Source organism: Aythya fuligula, chromosome 5 (genome assembly GCF_009819795.1).
Source record: "Aythya fuligula isolate bAytFul2 chromosome 5, bAytFul2.pri, whole genome shotgun sequence".
Taxonomy (NCBI): domain Eukaryota; kingdom Metazoa; phylum Chordata; class Aves; order Anseriformes; family Anatidae; genus Aythya; species Aythya fuligula.
The window spans coordinates 3,299,789-3,320,684 of record NC_045563.1 but is presented as its reverse complement, the minus strand read 5'-3'; the positions used below and the strand labels follow the sequence as shown (position 1 = coordinate 3,320,684).

The window sequence follows — 20,896 nt, the reverse complement described above, 5'->3', positions numbered from 1 at the left end:
CAGAGGTGCTTCAGCTCCTTGATCATTTTTGTGGCCTCCTCTGGACCTTCTCCAACACCCCACATCCTTCTTGTGCTGGGAACCCCAGACCTGGACGCAGTACTCCAGGTGGGGCCTCACAAGGTGCGAGATCATTTCATCAAGGTGCTAGATTATTCACAGTTTAATTGTAAATCCAGTTAATGAGCGTGGACGTAATGCTGACTGGCGTAAGTTTATAGATTAAGGAGCAGCCAAGGCCTGTGGAAACAGGAGAACCCGGATGTGTTTTTTCTGCAGCTGAAACTGGGAAATTTTGTGAGGAAACTGGGCAAGAAAGGAAGCTGCTATAGCCATCCCTTGGCCTCTGCCTTGCACGCCCTCATTTCCCCATGAAGGTGGAGAAGGCTGGAAAAAGGAGTCACCATTATGGGCACTTGGGGCACAGCCCTGATCCGTGCCTCATGGAGAGCCCCAGGGCAGGACATCGAGGCCCTGGAACATGTCCAAAGGGCTACGAAGCTGGGGAAGGGCATGGGACACAAGTCCTGTGAGGAGCGGCTGAGGGAACTGGGGGGATTTGGGCTGGGGAAGGGGAGGCTCAGGGAGACCTCATTGCAACTGCCTGAATGGAAGGGGTGGGGAGCTGGGGGTCGGCCTCTGCTCACCGGTAACTAGTGATGGGACCAGAGGGAATGGCCTCAAGTTGTGCCAGGGGAGGTTCAGGTTGGAAATGAGGAGACATTTCTGCTCAAAAAGAGCAGGCAGGCGTTGGGACGGGTTGCCCAGGGAGGTGGTGGAGTCCCCGTCCCTGGGGGTGTTCGAGGAGAGGTTGGACGTGGTGCTTGGGGACGTGGTTTAGTGGGTGACACTGGTGGTAGGGGGTGGTTGGAGGAGATTATCTTGAAGGTCTTTTCCAATTTTAGTGATTCTGTGACTGCTCAGGGACACGGGCACAACCCCAGCCCCATCCCGCCTTGTCTTGGGCACTACCAGGCACCCCGCAACTCCTCCGGACAACCTGTACGAGTACTCCAACCCCTTTAACGTGAACAATTTCCTCCTTCCCCTCCTCAAACTGGGACATCTGATGTAAAACAAGGCGGCACCCGAGGACGGGCACGGCCCCCGAGGGCGGAGCGGGGCAGGGCCGCGGCTTCTTCAGCCCCCGCCGGCCGCGGCGGCGCCGTCGTGAGATGGCGGCGGGGGCCGGGCTGCTGCGGGCGCTGGGCCTCGCTGCCCTGCTGCTCCCCGCCGTGCCCCGAGGGCCTCCCGGCGGTGCTGAGCACCGCTGCTTCTGCCAGGTGGGCCGGGACCCCTGGTTTAGGGGTATATGAGGTGCTGGGGGGCTGCTCCGTGTGCCCGCTGCTTTGTTGGGTTCCCCCCTTGGCACCGCCTCAGGGGGGTGTTGGGGTATGGGGGCGCGTCTGTCTTGGCCACCCGGGTGGCTCCTGAGGGGTGTTTGGGGGTTTTGTGGTGGTTTGGGGGTTTTGTGGTGCTGTGGTGGTTGGGAACCACCTCATCCTTTCTGTTGGGGGTCTGTGTTATCATCTTCCTGCTATACGGGCTGTGGGAGGTGTGCCCAGGGTTCAGCATCTGCTTGGGGTTCAGCCTCTCCCAGGGTGAAATCTTCTTGCTGGTGTGCTGCTGCTCGGCCTGGTTTGCCTTCTGATGTATGGTAATGACAGAAATGCGTGTTCTCCACCGTGAGACCACCCCAGGCAGCTTAACTTTGGGGTGTAGGTGTTGTGCAGGTGCCTCTTGACTTAATTTTGCCTGAGCACGCTTGCAAGATTGAGGAGCAAAAGTGGTACAGCGTGCTTCATTTTTATTCTCCTTTAATAACCGGAGCTGTAAAGTCTACTGTTGTAAAGTCTGCCCTTACTGTGTTCAGGTCCCAGTGCTTAAACATGAGTCAGAAGTGGAGAGTGGCAAAAGAAAACGTGCAGTTGTGCACTTGGCTTTGGCTGCTGGGTGGCTCTTGACACCCCAGTTTTCTATGGAAAAGGGAGGTGAGATCTGCTGATAGAGCACCGAGATGTGTGCTTTTCCGTGCTTTATCTCTGTAGGGCTTTTGCTCGTGTGCTTCCTGTTAGACAGAGAGGCTTGTCTGGTAAGGATCGAAGTCTGAGTCAAGTGTGTGGTATGGCAGGAGAAGCCCTCGCCGCTGCAGGAGCTGGCACTGGTGTGTTAATGGCTCTCAGGCTTTTTTCTTTGGGTAGGAGGAACTGGCACGGTACTTCATACTCCAGCACCCTCCTTATTTATGGAGTAGTAAGGTTTAAGTAGGTTTAAGTTCTCAATACATGTGTTGACAATCTTTCCTGTTGCCTTTAGGAAGTGTGTTACATAGGGTGGAATGCCTCAGCCTTACTAACCACTTAACCTATTAAAAACGCACCTGAGGGCTGTCTTGTTTGTGTTCTTTAATAATTTGCTGATCATCTATAGCATATGGCTGGTGGATTTTATTTACCACCAAAGAAAATACAGGGCAAACCTTAAATGGTTCTACCTTTCTATGTTTGTATGCTTGAAGGCAAGGGTGTAGTGTCTGGTTTCCTCCTCTGGACCATCTCTTGCCGCCTTCTGGGCTGTCAGATTAAGAAATGTGATGGAAACCTTGATGAAGGGTACGTGGAAGGGCTCTGATTTGTCTCTCAGCCCATGTTGGGCTGCTTTTGAGTGTTCTTGCTCTAGCAGCATTTCAGGTGCTGGCAGAAGTGGGTCGTAATTCTGGAACAAGCATTTCACTCTTCTATTGTGGAGTTTGGTGCTATTAAGAGCAATGCTCAAGTGCTTTTTTTTTTTTTTTAAAAGAAACTTTAGTTCTTCATTTGCTCATGTTGCTAACCAGTCCTGAAACTTTCATTGCGAACATCCAGCTGCTATTAGAAACACCGAAGTTTCACACCCTGTTCCTGCTTTCTGATCTATCTCATTAGCACCGATTAACTCTTCACAGGAATTCCCTCAATCTTCAGCCAGCTTATCCCCCACCCAGCTCAACGTGTTCCCTGCTGATCGATGCTTTAGTCAGCTGTGAATCAATTCTCCGTATTCCTGGTAATTATTGCTCATTCTTTGTTTACAGACTGACGAAGCCGTGCTAGGGCTGTGCTGCAGGTGCTTGGCAGACCGGGATTTCGATTGTGGGCTGGCAGAGTTTGTGGTCTGGCAGAGCTCAGGTTTCCTTTTGGGGTGTTTCTGTGGTCAGCAGGCTGTCATTAGGGGTGCGTGTGGGCACGGTGAGCTGCCTCCTCGTTACCTGAACAGATTTTCAAGCCACTCTTGCATTCTTGTCAAATTGGTGCTCACCCACGAGCCTTGGGGGCAGGAATTTGTACCTGGCACCCTTCTGATCCCTGTGGGGTGGCTCAGGAGGCAGAGAGCAGGACCTGCAGATCTTCCTTGGCCAACAGGGGTTTGCAGGTGTCACTTGGTGGCTTCTGTGGTTTAACATCCTTCTGAGGCTCCCGTGTGAGATCAGCTCCCTTCTTTTTTGGGGTGGAAGATGGGGTGACAGCGAGGAAGCTCCTGCGGGGGCACCAGGGGGCTGGTTTGGCTTGGAAAAGGCAGCTTCTGGTGGAGTTACGGGTTAAAAGCAGCTCCTTTTCTCCCCCACCGTGGTGTTCCCTTCCTTGTGCTCTGTTCTAGCCACAAGTGGGAGATGCAACAAAGATCTTTGCCCTCTTCCCTGCCCAGCTGGGCAATAGATGGTGGCGTACAGGTCAGGGAGAGGGCTTACAGCAAGTAAAAGAAGCCCTAAAACTGCAACCCAGGAGCATTTCGGTGGCACTGAAGGAACCAGAAAGAGGTGAGGAGACCAAACCCAGCGGCAGCAGCGTGCGGAGGGAGCGGACTGGCAGGATCCCAGGATGGAGGCGAAGGAAGACAAAGCCAAGGCCCAGCCCCAGGATTAAGCAGAGCCCACGTGCGGCTGTTTCCATGCTGTGTTGTGCACCCAAGGCGGGCACATCAGTGGTGAGGGATCACAGAGGGCCGGCCAAATGCCTTCCTCGCTGCTTACTCAGCAGCCCGAGCCCTTGGTGTGCGCGTCTGTCCCGGCGGCTCCGTCACATCTCCTCCCTGGGGACAATCCCAGCCCTGCCCCTCGCCTCCTGCCAGGCTCCGCCACCCCGTCCGGGTGGAGCAAAACCCGTGGTGGGTTGGGCTGTGCCACCAGGCCGAGCTTTCTTTTGGGAACTTGGGGTACAGAGCAGGAAGATCCCAAGAAGATAGCTGGAGATCTCCAAAGGTGACCCCCAGCTGCTCCTGAGCGCGATGAGAGCGTTGACGGGGCTTCACCCCCAATTATAATGGGTTGGTGCTGGTCGGCAGACCTAGCAAAGTCAGCCCTGGTGCAATCAGGACGTGCCAGCCCTTTCAGGCTCGGATATCACCTCTTGGAGGTGATCACTGCCATCCCCTCGCAGTGCTGAACGCCTGACGTGGCCGCGAAGAGCGGCTGGAGACCCTGCAGATCTTTTTGGAGGCTTCTTTTAGGCCGGCTGAAGCTTGACCCAATCTGTAATCTGCCTTCCTCAAAGGCTTTCAGGCTTCCAGGAAACACAAAGAGTTGTGGCTTTTTTTTTGTTTTGGTTGCTTGGCCGTCTTCGTTTTGAAACAGCTTCGAGTTGGGTAACTGGATTAGCAAACGGGTGCTGGTTTTATTTTGATGGGAGTGATTTCGGCTGCTGGAAAGTTTAATTGCTGCGCTGCTAATCTTCAGTTTCATTGCCTTGCAAAACACCCGACAGAATACAGCACCTGCGTGGGGCTGAGGTGCTGGGCAGTGAACACGAGGAGCAGAGTTGAGCCTCCAAATCCTGGTGCCTCGGCACAATTTGCTCAGGTGGAGAAGGGCACGGTGGCACTGATGGATTTCCCTTCTCTCCCAATCCAACCAGGGTGGCTTAGTCTAAAACAACTGATTTTTTGGGGAAGCTGAGCTTTTATTTCCCCCCCCCAAACAGTCCCACAAAGGAGCAGGAAGAAACCTTGCACGTTCCTTTAAGGTGGTGCTGTGTGTTTAACCCAGGCTGCTGTTTTTTTTTCCCCTCCCTCTTACCCGGTTATCTGGGCTCTCCGGGTGTGCGTCAGGCCCTGGGCTTCACGTTTCTCACGTCGCTCTCTTTCCTCTGCACACCATCATTTGTTTCACCCTTATTCCTTGCAGGCTCGTTTGCTACACTTCACAGGAGCTGCATCCAGGCTCGTTCTGCTCGCCCCTGCTTCCAGCTTGCTTTTGGGTGTGCGGGGAGATGGCAGAGATTGGGCAAACCCCCCCCTGGAACGGTGTAGTGTGGGGTACATGATTTTTGTGTTGGCTGATACCAGGGTATTGTAAGCTTCTGGGACAGAAGCAGCGAGAGGATTTCTCATCGTGAACATCCCATACTTCGTAAATCAACAACTCCCATTTAAATCAACCGCCGTGGTCTTAAAACACCAATTTATCTGATGCTGTCAGGTGGCAGCATCCAGGGAAAATCCCCGGCGTGCTGCTGAGAGGGAACAAGCAGTGAGCTCGCTTCTGGCCGCGGTGATTTCCCCGAGTACGAGTCAGAGGGTGGCAGGGGAAGCAAACCTCCTTCTGCCTTGTGCAACGCCCTCATCCAGACAATAACCTACGTGTCAGAAAGCCATAGCTGAATTCATGTTGCTTTCTTTTTCCTTCTTCGGGGCTTACACGCTGCTTGTTGTGTTTTGGGATGATGCAAGAAGCGTTGGCTTCCTGCATCAGATTTACAGCAGATGTTTTCCTGCCGAAAAGCTTTCAGAGGCAAGGGGGGAGCCTGCTGCGGGTGCTGTGGTGCTGATTAAATCCACCAAATGGTCATGGTGCTGTTGGTTGGCAGCAGGGACTTTTCTTGACTGCCTTAATCTTTGTTGCCAGATCTAGCAAGCTGGTTCTTGCTGGATTTGGTCTTGATAAAAACCTCTGATTTGTGTGACTGTATCTGATGTGTGGTCAAGGACAGGGGGTTTTCCTGCAGGTGACACAGCCTGGCTGAATGCCTGCCATCTCTGCTCTCTAACAAGAGTTCCTGATGCCAATTAATCTGTCATCAGTAAGTGTTAAGATACCTACGTGTGTTAGGGGAAAAATATTTCTAAATAAGCTGCTTATCCCCAGGTGCCGATCCTGAAGGATGCATCAGAAGGAATTCTCTGCCAGTTCAGCACAGTCAGGTTTAATGTTGTTTAATTCAGGTTGGACTTAATTGGATGGCTCACTGATAAAAGGAAAGACAATTCTGAATCGTTTTATTGTCTTAAGCAGTACTGACCGACTTGTTCCTCTTTGATTTTTTTCACGTCCAACAGGTTACTGGTCATATAGATGATTGCACCTGTGACGTGGAAACCATTGATGCCTTCAACAACTACAAGCTTTTTCCTAGGCTGAACGAACTCCTGGAGAGTGATTATTTTAGATACTACAAAGTAAGTTTCTTGTACGAGAAATGTCTGAATATTTCTCGTTCATTTTGTGTGCTTTTTTTTAATTTTAAACTGATTTTAACATCGATAACTTTCACAGATAGCCCATTTCAATCTTGATCTTTACAAATGCAGTCAGCAAGTCTGATTTCTGCTATCAGGAGAATTTTACCTGCTGAATATAGATATTAAACAACTCTTTCCATTTTTTTTAAAGTATTCACTCTGCTGTACAAACAGCTTAAGAAGCTTCCAACTTCACTGCCCCACAGATTAGAACAGGTCCATATAAAATTATCGGTGTAGAGCTGCCTCTCCCTACTTTCCCCCATCTCCCTCCCTTCCCCAAGCTTCCTGGTGGGAGCACCAGAAGAAATAATAGGATGAAAAACACAACCTGTACTGATAACACGGATATGAGCAATAGCAAACAATCTGGTAAACACCAAGGAGTTATTTGTTCCCATCAAGCCCAGAAGTCTTGCACACCAACAGGCCTGGAGCACAGGGCTTTCCAGCAGAAGAGCTGCATGCTGGCCACAAGAGGATGACAGCAAGGCTCCAGCACACCTTCCTACCCCTCTGACAGAGAGGCATGCTGTAATCATAAGATCTCCAACACAAGGAGACAAAATCAATGGGTAGCAAACTTCCCTAAGAATCACTGAGGATGAAGTGAGCAATGTTCTGAGGCCAAAGATTGCTCCCAGCAAACAGTTTGCCACTGCTCAACAACAGCATCAGGGTGTGATTAGGAATCAGTGGCCCGTTTCTTGTCTTTGTTGCCACAAACAGCCTTGGCCATGTGCATGGGTACAAACCTCTTGTGTGAGAGATGGGTGAATGTGCATGATAGACTGAAATCAAGTCTTCATTTAAAGTGAGTGACACCTTCTGTTTCTACTTGTACTGCAGAACTTGGCCTTGCACTAGATTTTTTCACTAGAAGCCTTGCAGTGAGACACCAAAGATATGAGTTGTTAAGCCGTGGTGTGGAAGAAATGTGTAACAGCTTATGTTGTTTGTAGGTAAACCTAAAGAAGCCTTGTCCTTTTTGGAATGACAACAGCCACTGTGGAATACGAGACTGTGCTGTAAAACCCTGCCCAACTGTAAGTAAAGAATCCATCCGCTTCACTGTTTTCTTTATTTGACCTTCCATGAACAGAAAAACTTGTCCTAGCCCTTATTTTGGGTATTAATGAAATGATCTGGGGACAAATCCTCTCACCCTCTTAAATGCCAGGATATTCACCCTGTTAGCTGTGCTGTCACTTGCTGTTTTGCCTGACAAATTCAGCCAGGCCCTTTCCAGCGGGCTCTATACATTAAATGGCTCTTCCAGAGTCCTCTGCTCCCAGCAGAAAAGCAGACACCCTTACCACTGCATCCTGGACAGGAGGGTTTTCTTCACTGAGCTAAAAGAAAGCCTCTTGACTGCAGGTACCTGCCTGAAAAGAAGGGGAAGAGAAAGCGAGTGAATCAGTGCGGTTGCTGGGTTGATGGACGTGGTAGAAATGCCACCCAGGCTGGCTCTGTGGGCTGGCACCCAGCAACAGGCTCTTGCTATCTCATTCTGGGATCTCCAGAGCAGTTTGTGTGCTAGTGGTGCACAGGGGTGTGCCATGCTGCTGGGACAGTGGAAGACCAGCAGTGCTCTCGATGGAGGAGGTCTCCTGACACTATTTGCATGCATTTACCAAGTGATTGTAGCTTATTTTTATGTACAATTTAAAGTATAATGTGGTGAAACAGATGTCTGTCCCTCTCACGTGGTAACTCTGTGAAACCTGGTATAGTGAAACTGTTGGCTTGGCTGAAAAAAATATCTGAGGTGATATGACACCTTGAAATCTGGTATAAGTGTGTGTGAACATTATGTTATATAAATTCTGATGTTGATATTAAATTAATTCGTCTTATTCTCCTCTCCCATGAACTGCCATTCAAATAAGTCTCCTTTGCTTCACTTGTCTTGAAAAAGCACCTACCGTGGAAAAAAATTGGATGATTTTTTTTCCTTAAAGTAACTCAAGTTTTGCTTAAATTATTTTTACTAAACCTTTTTTTACTTAATGATGATGACAATGTGAAAGATGAATGTTACAATGACATTACTATTACCTAAACGTTCTTATTTTAAGATTTCACTGTAGTTTTAATTATTTTAACCAGGATCCATTTCATTCTGAAAGCAACAACAAAAAAAGCTCTTATCTGTTGCTCAATTTTTCTTTCCCTGTGCTACTTGGTATCGTGGTATTTTCAAATTGTACCATCACAGAGAAGCATTGCCCTGTAATGCTCATGTGGTGGTTTTTTGCCTTCCTACTGATGGAAGAAACAGAAGTTGAGAAGAACTTAGGGACCTCTTGTCTTGTGCATGCTGCTCAGGTTGTGTTGGGCTGGGAATAAAACTCAATACCTGAAGAGAAGCATCTGGGCATCACCCAAAGACAGCTCCTCTGAAGTTTGTTGGATTCCTCAGCCTTGTGCTTGGCTGAGCAAAACACAACCTGATGTAGCAGCTGTAAAAGGCTGCTGACCTTCTGAGGAGGGTTGTGAAAAATCAGAATAAACCACCAAGAATATTGCTTAACTTTAGCCTGCAAACGAGCCAGAAAATGGCTATGTTGTAATGTTGTAAGCTAATCTGGGTGCACTGAATATTTACTAAGTTCTAGCCACCTTCCCAATCTTTTTCAAACAAATTGAAAGGCTACACCAGCCTCACATGTAGCACGTGCTCAATTTTGTCTTTCAGGATGAAGTTCCTAATGGAATCAGATCTGCAAGTTACAAGGTAGGCTGGTCTGTGTGCACACAGTGCTGCTGCTTATGGGACCAGTTTGTCACTGCAACTGATAAAAATGAGCTGTATTTGCTGAGATGCACCTTGTGGCTACATTTTTTGCCCTATTCGAATGTTTGGCATGTTGTAGAACCTTTGAGGTCGTCATCCTGAAGTCAGGTATTTCCCCTCCACAAACGCAGGGCAGTTTAGGAGACTTCTGCAAGACCCCAGGCACAGCTAAGCACGAAATGTTCCTGTGGCAGTGTCAGAATCTGCTACGAGTCCCTGCAACAATCATCTCAATTGCATCAACCTCTGCAGACATCCTGTGGAAATAGAGGGTGGAATGAATCATAAAGATGTTTCTGATGCTTAAACTGTTAGTGCACTAAAGGCAAAATTATAACATCAGGAAAAATGTGTTTTAATCATTCCTGCTCTTTTCCTCTTCAACCCAGTACTCAGAAGAAGCTAGTAACCATGCTGAGGAATGTGAAGAGGCCAACAGACTTGGAGCTGTTGATGAATCTTTGAGGTTTGATGACTTTTTGATCATGGAATGGTTTGGGTTGGAAGGGACCTTAAAGATCATCTAATTCCACTCCCCTGACATGGGCAGGGACACCTCCCCCTAGATCAGGCTGCTCCCAGCCCCATCCAGCCTGGCCTTGGGCACTGCTGGGGCAGCCACAACTCCTCTGGGCAACCTGTTCCAGTGCCTGTCCACCCTCTGAATAAAGAATTTCTTCCAAATATCAAATCTAAACCTACCCTCTTTAGTATAAAGCCATCACTCCTTGCCCTATCACCACATCCCCTGACACAGAGTCCCTCCCCAGCTTTCCTGCAGCCCCTTTAGGCCCTGGCAGGCTGCTGTGAGGTCTCCCCAGAGCCTTCTCTTCTCCAGGCTAAACATCCCCAGCTCCCTCAGCCTGTCCCCACAGCAGAGGGGCTCCAGCCCCTTGATCATTTTTCTGGCCAAAAATTAGAACATTTTGGGAGACCAAAATGTTCTAATATTTCCATGTCCTTGTGCTGGGGGCCCCGAGCTGAGCACAGTGCTCTGTGTAGGGTCTCACGAGAGCCCCCACCTTGATTTTCCATGATCCTTACTTGTCTCGGAGGAACCCTTGTGCTGATGCTCCTTCTGATGGCCTTTCTCCTTTCCTTGCAGCAAGGAAACCCAGCGGGCGATGCTCCAGTGGACACAGCACGATGACTCCTCAGACAGCTTCTGCGAAGCTGATGGTATGTGGACCTGCTTGATCTGACGAGTCTTGTAACGAGATTTAAGCAGTGCAAGTTCTCTGCAGAATCATCAGGCCCATGTGTAGTGTTTCAGCAAGCCTCCATGCTATTTCTTCTCTCTCCTCCTTCCCTCTCTCCTGCCCTCAGTGTCTTGAAAAGACGAGGCGAATATTTCTGAACAGCTTCATTGTTGGTCAGGGTCTCTCAGGGCTTGGCAAGTTAGCAGCTTGGGTGGAGCATGCTCAGAGTTTGCTGTGCCATCTGTGGTCTTCAATGCTGATGGCTCTGAAGGCCAGAGAGCTGCACCCTGCTGCATTAATGCACAGCAAATACAATTCACCTGCCTGCTTGGAGAGGAATGAGCTGGTCTCCCTGCTGGTGAGACCAATAAATGTGTAAAGGGGTGGCAGGTTTAGCCCTGGGAGATGTAATTTGCCTTTAGAAGCTTTTGTCACTGACCCAGCACTCTGCTTCACAGACATCCACTCTCCTGACGCAGAGTACGTGGATTTACTCCTGAATCCTGAGCGCTACACGGGCTACAAAGGCCCAGATGCCTGGAAGATTTGGAACAGTATTTATGAAGAAAACTGCTTCAAGTAGGTGCTTTGGGACACAGGTGCCCCAGGTCGCCAGGCACAATGCTGACTTTTTGGAGGGGCTGCATGTGCTACAGCTGCTCCGTTAATCCCCATCCTCCTGTCTTTGCACTGCTTGTGCACTGTGGGCTGTCAGAGCAGGGGACAAGCCATGTGGCTGCCCCATGAACCCCTGTTGGCTGTTTATTCTAGAGGAAAAAAAAAAAAAACAGACAAACTTCTCTCTATCCCTTTCCTGTTGGAGCAAAACTGAAGCACAGGAGGATTTCTGAGATCTCCTTAGGCTATTTAACTGCAGAGAAGTAGTTTCTTCTGTGTTTCTGCACAGCAAGGAGACAGTCAACTATTTACTTTCTTTTTTTTTTTCCTCTTAGACCTCAAAATGTAAAAAGACCTTTGGCGTCTGGTCGAGGTGAGTCACTTATCTTGCTAAGTGGTTTGGTAGTGTGCTGATCTGAGCTACAGAAGCAGCGAATGCTATGCGAGCTACTTCTCCTGAATGATAAATATTTTATAGTTCTTGATCAAGTCTAGAATTCAATGGCTAATTCAAGGGCACCTGGAAGGATGGCTCTCTAGCATCCATCACGGAGGAAAAAGTCTGATTATGCATTCCTGGAAGATATGTGGGTTTGGGAGAGGCTGGGAACAGGACTGAACCCTGGCTTCTTTCTTGGTCCCTGGTTTTTGTACTTAGCAGTGTATCATCCTTTCATCCATGAGAGACCAAAATGAGACCCTGGCAGGGTTGTTCCTCCGTGGAATCAATTTAGTAAGAGAAACTCTGCCTTAGAAATTAAGACTAAATAATGTAAATTAACATAGGGAAGGACTTCAGGAGCATACCAAGAGCTTCTTGCCCAAGGTTGCTAAGACTCCATGTCTCCTGATATCCCAACTTGCCCAGACATCTAGAACATCAGCCTCTCTCCCCCCTTCCCCCAGGGAAGGCTTGCTGTCCTGCAGGTGAGGAAGCAAGAGGACATGAAAACAGGATCTAATCTGATACCTGTCAGAGCTGATGCAAGTGACTAGTGCACTGCAGGAAGCAGGGATGGGGTCTTTGAGCAGTCTTACTGTTTGTGCTTTAGAGTTTAATTTTGGTCTTGTGTAACTGATCTCCTCTCTTCTCTCCTCCCCCATTCATGCTTTTCTCATCAGGAGATGATGGAGGTGAGTGGCACTCTGTTTTTACTGATAACAGAAGCAAATGTGAAGTCTTTAACATGTTGTCATGAGCTGTACCATTAGGTCATGCACCTGGTTAGCAGAACCATTATTCAGGTAAAATCAGGAGCTGTCCAAAATCCCATGTTCAAATCCCATGGGAGCAAATCCCATTGCTCCCTGCAGCTCTGAGGCTGTGTATGTGACATCTTCCCCGTCTCCAAACTACCTCCAAATTGTTTTTGTTCTCCAGATTATTCTCAAGCAAGTAGCAGGGATTAATGTGCAACACTGGTTTATGTGACTGTACACACTTAGTTGTGCTTTTTTATTTTTTTCTAATAAAAATATCCCTCTCCTTACCCTCACCAGAGAAGAACAGCAATCTGTGGTCCTCGTTTCCCCCTAGGTCATGGTGTTCTGCATTGCTTTTGCTTCCCACCAGCTGCGATAGGTGGGAAAGACTTTTTTGTTTGGTGCCACCATGCTCTGTTAGTGGCATCACTCGGTGTGGAGGAAAGTTTGTGTTCTTCTAACATCCCTCTTTGTGCTTCTGCAAACTGGAGCGAGCAGAATTCCTCTGGGGTATGGCCCAGAGGTGGTTTTAGGGCAGCAGGCATGGCCATGGGGACAGCCCTCCCTGGCTGCAGGGGGTGTCCAGCCTTGTCCTGTCAGCATGTCATCCTGCTGTCCTCTGAAAGCTGCCTCCAGAGAAGTAGTTTAAAATAACATTATTTGTTAAAGCCCTCCTGCAAGGTGTGCCTCAAATTGATGTGCTCCTTTTCCTTTTGTTTCCAGGGCATATGTTTTACAAGTGGCTGAAAGGTAAGCCTTTTTCTAACAGTCCTTTTTTCTAAACTTGGTTGCTTTTCTTGGGATGAATGCGAAATGGCTGGGAAGGGGGTGGGAGCTGCTTGCCACTCTCAGGTTGGGTTAGATTTCTGTCTGACAGCCAGGAGAGAAAAATTCAATCTATGGTATGCTTTCAGTATCTTAAAATGCCCATTTCTTCTCAGGTGTCTGCATAGAGAAGCGTGCTTTCTACAAACTCATTTCTGGTCTCCACGCAAGCATCAACATTCACTTGAGCGCCAGGTACCTCTTACAAGGTAACTGCCACTTTCTGCCTTACTCCTTCTGTGTCAGCTCTAAATTGACGCTGGTGTACGCTTTGTGGCTCAGCTAAACACTGTTTGCAGCCCATTCCAGCAGGGTTCAGGCCTACTTCTGTGCTCTTCCTCTCTCTCCCTCAGCACACAGCTTGTGTAACAAAATCAGGAATGTGGTTACCGCGTGCCTTCAGGTCTGAAAATGGCTGGACTGTGTGCGCTGCACCGAGGCTTCCAGCACGTATGCCTTTTATTCTTCCTCCAAGGTTATTTTGGAGTGGGTTTCTAATTGCATATCAAGGCTGTCTCTTGCGAGCCTGTTTTTTATGACAGTCAGTTTAGCAACAATCTCACCTAGACTGTGAAATGCCTGGCTGCGCTTTTCCAGGACTCTTGAGCCATTTCCATTTTTTTTTTTTTGCACGCCTTTGTCCACAAGTAAGAATCTAAATTTCAGTGCTGAGGTTGGAAATCTAGGGCGATGTGAAAACATGATTTACGTGTCTCGCATGGCCAAGGAATGTGGCGTGTTGTTCATGCAGTGTGGGATGCAGCCTCTGACTTCCTGAAGGATTTAGTCACACTAGTTTACCATAGTATCTGTAGACAAAGTCTACCAGCTTTATTCTACTAAAGCTTACAGAAATCAAGTACAGAAGACTGTGATAGCTGTTAGAATTTGGATAACTGGTTTAATTTTAAGTAATCATATTCAAGTGTCTACAGCCTACCTACACCTCGCCTTGATGTAAGCTAGACAATGTTAGAGCTGAGAGGGTAATGAGAAACATCAAAGGCAGGAGATGAGTTGGAACTCTGCAGGGAAGATTAGGAAAATAAGGTGGCTACAGAGAGCAAAATAAGTGTCTTTGGCTTGCATAGAAAGGGCTAGTTCCTGTTGGTGAAAGGCTACAGAAGATCTCTGCTCTGAGGAGCTGGTCCTTGGCTCAGCTTGAATCCTCGCAGAGATTCCTGTCTGAGGCACCATGATCTTGCAGAGAGCCTGCCTCAGCTTGGAGTTAGAGTCCTTTCCTGCTACCCTGGTTATCAGTGATTTAGAAGATTCTCTGAAGCTTCTTTCCCCTTTTATTTTTCTTCTCATTTTTACATGTCGGCAACTGTATTATCTCTTACTTCCACTACATGCTCTATTTAGTCTTAAGCACACAATAGGACAGGCAAGCAGAAACATTCTTTGTGAGAGCTTGATAATAGGAAATAGAGATCAATCTCCTCTGATCCTTGGTTACTTTTTTTCTTTTCACGTTTCCCCAGTAGAAGGAATGTTCTTAAGGTTTCTGGGCTCATTAGGGAGCCTTTCAACCTCCGACTCCCCTGTTTCCCAGCACAACGTGATCAGGAGGCCTCTGCAGATGCTTGGAGCAAAGCAGGGAGACTGCTTCTGAGTTCTGCAGCAAGTTGGTGGCTTTTGAGGGCAGGAATAAAGGGATCTTCACAGCCTGCCTGGTACAGCCAGCCTGTCCTCTTCGTGTACACACAAATGCTGAACTAACTCCAGCTTACACAGAACTGCTTTCAGAAACAGGCAACTTAAATGTCAAGAAGCTCTTCAACTTGACTTGATTCTGCTTAAAACGAACAGCCTCCATTTTTAGCTTTGGCTTATACGCCTGGGACCTGCTTTAAACCAAGTGGCTAAAATCTGCAGTTCTGCATTTGTTAGGGTTTGGTTGAAAGCATGTCTCTCTTGAACAATTGGGGTTAGTGGAAGGGCTGTGACTGCTACAAAGCTTGGATCTCCTTGATTAGAGATATATTTCACCATTTGCTTGGGACAGTGGGAAGCAGTGAACTGGAACCATACCCATCCACCTCATTCCTTTGTTTTTTTTTGCTCTCAGATACATGGTCAGAGAAGAAATGGGGCCCCAATGTTACAGAGTTCCAGCAGAGATTTGATGAAGTCCTCACCAGAGGGGAAGGCCCCAGAAGACTCAAGAACCTCTATTTTCTCTACCTGATAGAGCTACGGGCCCTGTCCAAAGTGTTGCCATTCTTTGACCGCCCAGGTTTCCAGCTGTACACAGGGAACAAAAGTCACGATGCAGAAATCAAAAACCTGTTGCTGGAAATTCTCCATCTGGCCAAGTAATTACACTCAGTACCTGGGGAGAATGGCTCTTTCAACCCTGGCATCTCTTAACCTTTCACTTAAAGCGCCTAGAAAGGCAGGTTCTGGGTTCTTTCTTGCAGTGGGATAGCGTGATTTGGGTAGTATTGTTGGGATTGCATTGCTATCTGCATTCAAATAGCAAAACAGGCTAATTAAGCCCACAGTTTAATAGCCTAGGCAGCCTCTTGGGTTTAGCAGAATTGAATTTAATAACCACCTACATGTCAGCCCTGAAACTGGCTACCTGTTTGAGTCATCTGTGGAATACCAGTCCTGGCTTCATGTTTTTTGTCTAGAAAAAAAATCCTAAAGATGTTGGTAATAGAGGTTTGGACAGAGGTCTGAGGACAAGGTATGGAAGATACCAGAACCAGATGGAGTGGGTGTCTCCTAACATGATTGATGTTTGAATTTCTCTCTTCACACTCCCATGCCTTCAGTGCTTACGTCTGCTAGAAAACAGACTACAATTGCTTAGAAACCACAGAGCAATCGCTGAAAATGTCTCCAAGGTGAGATGCAAGTTAAAAACTGAAAGCCTCCAGGAGATCTAAGAAACAAACAGCTTGCACTTAAAATACATCTAGAGATGTTCAGCGTCTAACACCTATCAGTTTCACTCTCATACCTAACCAGAAACTTCTGTGAATCTGGATTGAAGTCACACAAACAAGCCATAGGGAGCTAAAACTCTTTTCATTCTATTTCAGGTCTTTTCCACTGCATTTTGATGAAAACTCCTTCTTTGCAGGGAATAAAAAGGAAGCTGCTAAACTAAAGGTAAACTAAAGGTTGTCCAGCCCTTCCCTTTGGGGCACTTTCTCCCTAAACAGTATTTCATGTGTGTGTCTAGAATAATGTTAGATCTGAACAGGACTCTGCTATGGTCAAGGTACTGGACCAGGTATTTCCAGTCCATTTTGGTTTTCTGGATGGTTTGGTACTCGTTGGAAGCTACAGGTTGTAGGGTGTACCTTGAGGAAGGTCTGAGGAAGCATTTTAAGCTAAATTTGGTGAGACTTAGTTGGTAGACTCCAGAATTAATACATTATTGGGTTTGAATTAATGAATTAATACATGGAAGAAGTCCTTATTCGCATGTAAATGTGATCAACTTAAATGTCTTTTCCCCTAGGAGGAATTCAGGCTACACTTCAAGAACATTACCAGGATAATGGACTGTGTTGGCTGCTTCAAATGTCGCCTCTGGGGGAAGTTGCAGGTAAGCTTGGCCAGCAGTCTGGGGCACGCCTGGAAGCACCTCACTTGGTGGGACTCTGCTCAAATGCAGCTCTTAGATCCCATCAGCTCCCAGATACAGATCAGGGCTGCTTCATTTCTTACCAGGGTCCAGTCAGCAGGAAGCAGTGTGCTGCTGATTCCAGCAGCACGCTCTCTGGGCCATACAGGAGCTGTGTGTTGCCTCTGCAGCTGAAAACCTGGTGCAGCTGAGAGTCTGGGAGAGTGGAGAGGGTGTGCAGAGCCTCTGGCAAACATCTAGGGGTTCAGCAAGATCCGCACTGACCTTTGTGTGGTCAAACTTAGACAGGAAGCCTCTGTTGGGCAGCTCTATCAAAATAAGTCTAAATAAACAGAACGTCCTGGCTCCGTTCTGCTTCCTTCTCTTCACTGTGCTCAGTGAAATCTAAGTCTTGCCCTGTGAAGTTGATGTCAACAGGAACCTTTGCAAACATGAAGAAGGGAAGTGAAGTTAAACTTGTGAGCCCCCTCCCCTGTATTAAATGATCTTGTTTGTCCTGCACAGACACAAGGCTTGGGCACGGTGCTGAAGATCCTGTTTTCTGAAAACCTGATAGGAAAGATACCTGAAAGCGGTCCTTCCTACGGATTCCGGCTGACAAGACAAGAAATTGTTGCACTATTTAATGCTTTTGGAAGGTTAGTGTGAGAATTTTTCTCCAATCTTACATGTGCTGCTGTGTTACATCCCATGTAAGCTTCAGAGTTGATTTTCATCACTAGTATTGGTGTTAATTCCTGTTCTGATCATACTTTCTCATCAAGAAGCTCTCAGATGTCAGAGGATGTTCATGTAGAAGTGCAACAGGTAGAACAACTTAAAACAAGTTATTTATATTTTTGTAAGGAATTCAAGGAAGTGCTTGAATTTAGATATAAAAACTTGGTTTTCAAGAAACTGTGTGACTGTCCTGTGAGCACACTGTCCCAAACAGAGATTGCTCTTCTTACCTGTTCTATATCCACTTCAGACTCTCCTCCAAGCATCAAACTCCCACCAGTTTGTTCCCAGATCTGTCTGCAATCGTTGCATTTGTCAGGAAGCCATCAGTGCAGCCCTGTGGGGAGCTGGATTAGGTTTTTGGCAGGAAAGGATAACAAGGCATTTAGGGGAGAGGGGAGATTGCAAGAAGCTTTGGTTATACATTACCGCCTGGTGGTGTTGACAGACCTGGAGTTTCTGGCAATCAGGTTTGTAAAGGATTTTTCAGTCGATGTTGCTGCCAATGCTTAAAGCTCAGTGGTCCTGATTGTCTTCTGCAGTGTGAATTGGCAGCAACAGGGAGCCCCTAATGTGTGTCAGTCAAAGCTGGAAAACCCCAAAAGCCCCTTATCCAGGGATGTTGTATTGCCTCCCCTCCTGAGCACAGCTGCTCTGCTCTCCTTAGATGAGAGGAGCTGGGATTGGTTCTGCCTTTATATTGCCATGTTGGCACAGCCTCTGGAAAAGTCTGCATGCAGGAGACCTCCAGACCCTCTGAAAGTCTGTTTTCAGAGGAAGCTGAGTGCTGGCAGGCAAAGAGCCTTTTTCTTTTCTTCCCCTTCCCCCTCTGCTGCCCTGCTAAAACTTTGCTCAGTGAGTTCTGCTGTGTGAAAAGACTGAAGGCGGGCAGCTTGTCTCTCAGCTCTGACTCCAACCTCACATCCTACCTCTGTGGGTTAGAAGAGCCTTTTAAAGCAGACCTGCATCTTTGCTTTTTGCTTAGAAGTGATTTGGGTTATTCAAAATATTCAAAACCTTCTTAAAAGAGAGGGCAGTGTTGGCTGGGGAGGGGGTGGACCTTATCCTCTGAGTCCAATCCAGCATTTCCTGCTGCCGATGCTCCAGGGGCAAAATGCATTCAGCAAGAAAATGAGGTAGGTGAGCGAAAAAAGCCTTCGGAAGAAACAAGCTTACACCACAAGGAGACTCAGCGAGCTGCCTGCACAGCTGGTAATATTATGGTCTGCTTCTTGACCTCTAGTTAATGGGTTTGTCTGATCACTGCTAAGCTCTGTAACATCCTGTTCCGCTGTGCCTCGGTAACAGAACCTCATGTCTGTTTGCTTTATAAAGAGTCTACAAAATTAGTTAGAGCCTGGCTGAACCAGAACCTTAATTTAGCTGAATTTCTAAATTCTCTCTTCCCAAGAGCTGCTTGAAGGTTTCCTTGATAGCAGTCCCTTTCTTGATTTTATTTTATTTTTTAAATTAAGTATGATGCGTATGTTGCTCTGATGTTTTTCTTTCCTTGTACATAGGGTTTCAACGAGTGTTAAAGAATTGGAAAACTTCAGGAACATCTTAAGGAATATGCAGTGAATTCACTAGAGAAAGGGACTGAAGTTTTATTGATCGTGTCCTGGGTTCTTTAAAACCAGACAAATGCCATAATTCCATGCCACTCCTGCCTGCTGCCAGGTGAAGACCACTTGCTGGGCCTCCTGTTCCGGAGCTGATTGTCTGCAAGCTGCTGATGCCAAATCTTTTGTACAAAAAAAAAATAATACTATTTTGTATAAAAGTGGGGACTACGTGTAAAGTTTATTTTATATATTGGGAGATCATTCTGAATAATTTCTTTAAATATTGCTGAATAAATTTGGGGGAAATTCTTTGTCTGTTCCATGTTTCTTCAGCCACCAGCAACCATGGTAGAAGGGTGTCCATCCTACAATGTTGTTCCTGGCCCCAGCGTTTGTTCCTAATGTGCCTTGACTCACACCTACAGTCCCTGCAGGTTATTGTTAGCCTGGTAGTGGTGTTCCTGTGTTCCCCACAACAAATAATGGGGTTTAGACAGAGCAAGGTGAGCTGCTGTAGCAGTTCTGACCTGCTGATTTGTGTCCTACGATGTTCTTTATCATCCTGTGCTGAGCAGGTGGCATTTCAGGGCGCTGCTGCAGGGGGAGCAGTGCTCCTTGTGCTGCACCAAGGGTGCTGGGAGCTGAAGCACACACAAAATTGCAGCATTGCACTGCAGGAAGCCTGCAACTTGCTATTTGGCCAGCCTTGGGCCTCGATTTTGGGGTAAAAAAAGGTGGGAGGAGCAGCACAGGACCCTCTCCTGCTCCCTTACAGGAAACAAGGCTCCCTTGTTTCTGGCTCCCTTGCCAGAAACAAGTGGGGGGACCCTTTTGGCTTCCCCCAGCCCACTAAGCCCAGTTTGCCCTAATTTATCTCACGCTGGTAGCTGGGCAGGACTAAAAAGGGAAAGGATGTACCTGCTGCACAGCTGCTGCTCCTCTGAGGCTGGTGCAAAGCCGAATTTTGCTGCTCCAAGGACAAGAAGCTGGGGCAGTAGGACAGAGCTGCCAGGCACAGCCCCAGCTCCCTGCCTGCAGTAAGGGGCTGGGCACCTTGGCCCTACAACCAGCCTGGTCCCATAACTCTGTGCTTTGTGACAGGGCCCAGGAGAGGCTCGTGGTTGGTGCTACCCAAGAATAAAGCCCAAAAACGCACATGAAAGGGGGTGAGCACTGATTTTGCCCCCTAAAAGGAGGCAGGCAGGGCTGTGTGCAGCTGCTGCAACCCAAAACAAGCCCAAGGCCGTGCTGATAAACCCGTGCCAGGGGTGTTAGGAAGCGAGGCAACGCAGAGCTGCTGGGCTTTGTTTTTTTGCCTCCTCCACAGCTCACAACAGGTGCTGGAGGGGCTGCAGGTAGGGAGGGGAGCCTGAGATCCCCTGGGAATGCTGCGTGGGCACCCCTGCCTGGCCAGAGGCAGCTTTTTTAAGGAGCTAGGGGTGATTTTTTGGGGAGCAGGCAGCCGGCCCCATGTCCTGTGCTGCCTCAACCCCCCCCCAGCCCCTCACCTGGGCCGGGCAGGCTGCAGGACCACGTCTGGAGCTGGGCTCTGGCAAGGCAGCACAGAAACTTTTTCCTTTTTTGTTTTTTTTTGTTTTTTTTTATTTCAACATCGTAGTGCTTGGTTACAGTTTAGTGAAGAACAAATAGGTACATTCATCGGCCACAGCTTCCTGTTGCAGCCAGCAGCTGCCTGCCTGCGAAGCCAACACGCTGTTAAACCAGACCGAAAAAGAGAAAAGGAAAAAAAAAAAAAAAGAAAAAGTTTAATGAAAGGCAACTATGCATTAAAAAAGTCATTGTACTTTTCTCAGCTATAAATTACTTCGGTAAAACACAAGCCCGACCCCACGGGGAGCAGTCAGAGCTCGGA

At 47.8% G+C, this 20,896-nt stretch overlaps 1 protein-coding gene across 1 annotated transcript; it reads left to right on the top strand.

Moving 5' to 3' along the window:
• The first annotated feature begins 1,164 nt into the window (after positions 1–1,164).
• Positions 1,165–19,334, top strand: ERO1A (endoplasmic reticulum oxidoreductase 1 alpha). Its single transcript, XM_032189388.1, has 16 exons — positions 1,165–1,283; positions 6,310–6,429; positions 7,455–7,538; positions 9,191–9,229; positions 9,679–9,755; positions 10,395–10,468; positions 10,947–11,067; positions 11,442–11,479; positions 12,229–12,240; positions 13,033–13,059; positions 13,251–13,343; positions 15,206–15,452; positions 16,188–16,257; positions 16,613–16,699; positions 17,243–17,376; positions 18,979–19,334. The coding sequence occupies exons 1-16, from the start codon at positions 1,176–1,178 to the stop codon at positions 19,037–19,039; spliced, it is 1,392 nt and encodes a 463-aa protein (XP_032045279.1). The 5' UTR covers positions 1,165–1,175; the 3' UTR covers positions 19,040–19,334.
• The last annotated feature ends 1,562 nt before the right edge of the window (positions 19,335–20,896 follow it).